Source organism: Quercus suber, unplaced genomic scaffold (assembly GCF_002906115.3).
Source record: "Quercus suber isolate HL8 unplaced genomic scaffold, Cork oak 2.0 scaffold_95, whole genome shotgun sequence".
Classification (NCBI taxonomy): domain Eukaryota; kingdom Viridiplantae; phylum Streptophyta; class Magnoliopsida; order Fagales; family Fagaceae; genus Quercus; species Quercus suber.
The window spans coordinates 1586259-1589618 of record NW_027069560.1 but is presented as its reverse complement, the minus strand read 5'-3'; the positions used below and the strand labels follow the sequence as shown (position 1 = coordinate 1589618).

Genomic DNA, 3360 nt, shown 5'->3' with positions numbered 1-3360 from the left:
GTTTTTTTTTTTTTTTTTTTTTTTTTTTTTTAAGGGAATGAATTCTTATTACATGAGCACGCCTCTACTATAAAATCAGAAAGAAGAAAGGGATTTTTTTTTTTTTTTTGAGCAAAGAAGAAAGGGATTTTAGAAGGAACCAAGCACTGCTAAAGGGGGTAAAAGTCACAATTTCTACAAAATATATCCTATATAATTTGTTAGGAGCGTCAAGGAATATTTCGAAGAATCCAAAATTTAAAGCATTTGGACAAAGAACAATTCTATGTTGAAATAACAAGGGAAGGGTGGGTCTACAGTCTTTATTCAGAATATATTGAAAAACCAAGGGAAAATGAGAGGGGGGTCTACAGTCCTTTATTTCTCTGCTTACGTAACGGAAAAATACAGGTACGATCCATCTACTGTCCATTTATTCACACATCAAATTAAAATAACAAACAATTTCAAACTAGCATGGTACCCAAACCATGAAATTTAATCCACCAAATTAAAGAAAGAACGAAAAAAAAAAAGATTCTAGCTATTCACTACTGCACATTGCTTCCTAATCTCACCGGTTGACCCTGTCTTAACGTTGATACGACCCATTTTCTCCATGGACTTGGCAAATTCATCATAGAAATTTTGAATTGGTCCTTGAAGTAGTTTGGTGACGAAAGTCTTAGTTGTGGGGTTCGTAGTTAAAGCAGCATCGGATTGGAATAGACCCCGCCTTTTAAGTAGATGTGAGTAGTAGCTAAGGTCAAATGTTTTGCGACTTCCAGGATCCATCTCAACTATTGTGGTATTATCATTAGGATTTGTACACTTTTTTGCCTTGAGATTGGCAGCATATTCAGAGTCTAGAGCTGGGTCCTGATCACCCACACCAGTGAAATTATACAGGCGGGCTGAAAATGATGAACAATGAGACACACCAATGGTGTGAGCACCTGAAAAAAATTGATTAATATAATGTATTAGTATCAATATAGATTAATTTAGTATATGATAGAAACAAGTGCTAGGAAATTACAATGCTTAGCTTACCTGAGAGCAAGACCAGGTCAGTTAAGTCAAGACCCTGGTTGGAAAATAGTCTCTGGAGAGTGGAGAAGTTTCCAGTTGGAGGTGGGATGTTGTTCAAGGCTTCTGACCTATTAGAGATTGTCCCATCTCTTCGACCAGTTGGGACTCTCCAAAATGGACCTCCCTGTCCAAAACATAACATAGAAACTAGTAAAAATGGTCCATTTCCTTAGTCATAAAAAGAAAGATTATGGTTTTATTTTTTAAAAATACCGTCATTCTTTTTCAAAACGGCACTTTTATTTCTTCGGATTTGTGGAAGAATGGCACTCTCTAGTTTTGTATAAATGCAACAACTAAGTTCATATTCTCTCCAATTGTGATTTTACTAACAATATATTCCATTTTAATGAAAGATTCTTATTCAAATTATGGACGAAATAACTCTTCACCTTTAATATTTGTGGATGAATGACAGTCATTAAGGCATATATAAATTAATATGATTTTTTTAAAATATATTTTTTCAATGGAAACTTAAATGTTACATTTATGCAGACCTCAAGAGGAAAGTGTCATCTCATGAAGCATTTAGAGGGTGTTATCTTGTAAAATCTCGAGGATGTAATTACCCTATTAGTTTTTCCAAAGACAATGGTAGAGCCATGATTTCAGTTTAAGGAAACCAAGATTGAAACTAAAATTAATTTAAAAAATATTAATCAATATTAATAACAAAATAAAAAAAATTATATATTAATGTAATTTTTAGGTTTTTTCATAATCATAATTGATTACAAATATATATTTCATAGTATCAAAATATAGAAAACAAAAGAATTTTTTTTTCACATGTATATATCTTTTTTTTCTAATTACAGAAAAGCCCCTATGGATATATTATTATTCAATCATATGAAGATCATTATTGTAAACACTAAGGATATCAAATATATATCTTGTCATTTTTTTTTCACAAGTATATATCACAATTGACTACAAGTATATGTTTCAAAAATAATAAATCTAATAGTTTTTTTCACAAAATCTTTTACAATCACTTTAGTAGCAAGTTGTAAATAATAAACAATAAAATGATTGGCCCAAATAAGATTAATATCAACTTAACAGCTCAATAGTTGTAAATTTTTTTTTGGTCAACTTTTATGAAATTTGTTGTAAAAAAATTTATGTAGATAAAATAACATTATTTATCTTTGAATTGGGAGGAGAGAGGTTAGCCGCTAAAGCAGTGAGAGCGTGTCAAAGCACAAAACTATGAGGGTGAAGTGGGACTCATCAAACTTTAATGTAGTTGTAAAAAGACGGAAATATATTTTGTACTTATATGGACATATGGTTGCTCTGATATATGTAAGGTGGCAAAATCGACACCCGTTGCATTTTTGGTTCTAGCGTGTAGTATTAAGTCAAAAAAAAAAAAAAAAAGTGGTTGCTTGACATTTATTTGGGGAGGTTCCCCTCGCCACCCTTTAGATTTTTTATATATTTTTTATATATGGTTGCGTGACATATATCAGAGCAAAACGTACAGAATTTGAGGAAGGGATCTAAAAAAATAGCATTTAAATACTGTAATTAAATTTTATCATATATATATATATATTAAAAATAAAAAATATAAGTTTTTGGGCTCTCGCCCCCCTTGGCTCTCCCGTTGGCCAAAGACACAATTTTTTTTTTTTTTTTCTATAAATTTTGTAATTGTGGAGTTCACAGTAGACATAGCTGAGTTGATCATGGTTGATCAACTCAGAAATTATAAAATTTGTAGTGAAAAAGTAATGTATATAGGCAGGATAGAGCTAGAATAAAATTGTTTTGAGTTCTCACCGTGGCCACAATAGAATCTCTTGCAACCAAAGCAATGATATCTGCACAAGAAACTATGCCAGGACATTCAGCTTCAACTAGGCTCTTCACTCTGTCAATGAAGTCAAAACCTCTGACTGTCAGATTTGGAGTAGCAGCCTTTTCCGCTTGGTTATTTGAGGTTGAGTTCAGAAGCAAAGATGCATCACACCCCTGAATAAGAGGCAAAAACATGAACTTCTCTGTTAGTAACTACAACCAAAAGAGGCAATATCTTTACATTCACATATAGTAAAACACTCATGAAGAATAAGCTAAGAAAAGCAGTGTGGAAAAAAGTTCATGTGAGAAGATAAAAGAGTTGACACAAACCCTGACAAAGCAGTCATGGAAGTGCATTCTTATGAGGGCAGCTGCCAATGATGGAGCATTGTGGATGTGCTGGTTAACAAAGTCTTGAATAATCTTCTCAGCTTTTGGGCAGTTCTTAGAGTAAAAACCCAACTGCAGTTGAGC

General features: G+C 32.5%; 1 protein-coding gene across 1 annotated transcript; it reads right to left on the bottom strand.

Annotated features, from left to right (window-relative positions):
- Positions 1-330: 330 nt before the first annotated feature.
- Positions 331-3360, bottom strand: LOC136068024 (peroxidase 3-like; the record flags this gene model as incomplete). Its single annotated transcript, XM_065774646.1, is given in 4 exon segments — positions 331-935; positions 1033-1195; positions 2866-3057; positions 3217-3360. Coding segments are annotated over 4 exon segments (915 nt in total), but the record flags the coding sequence as incomplete, so codon positions are not given.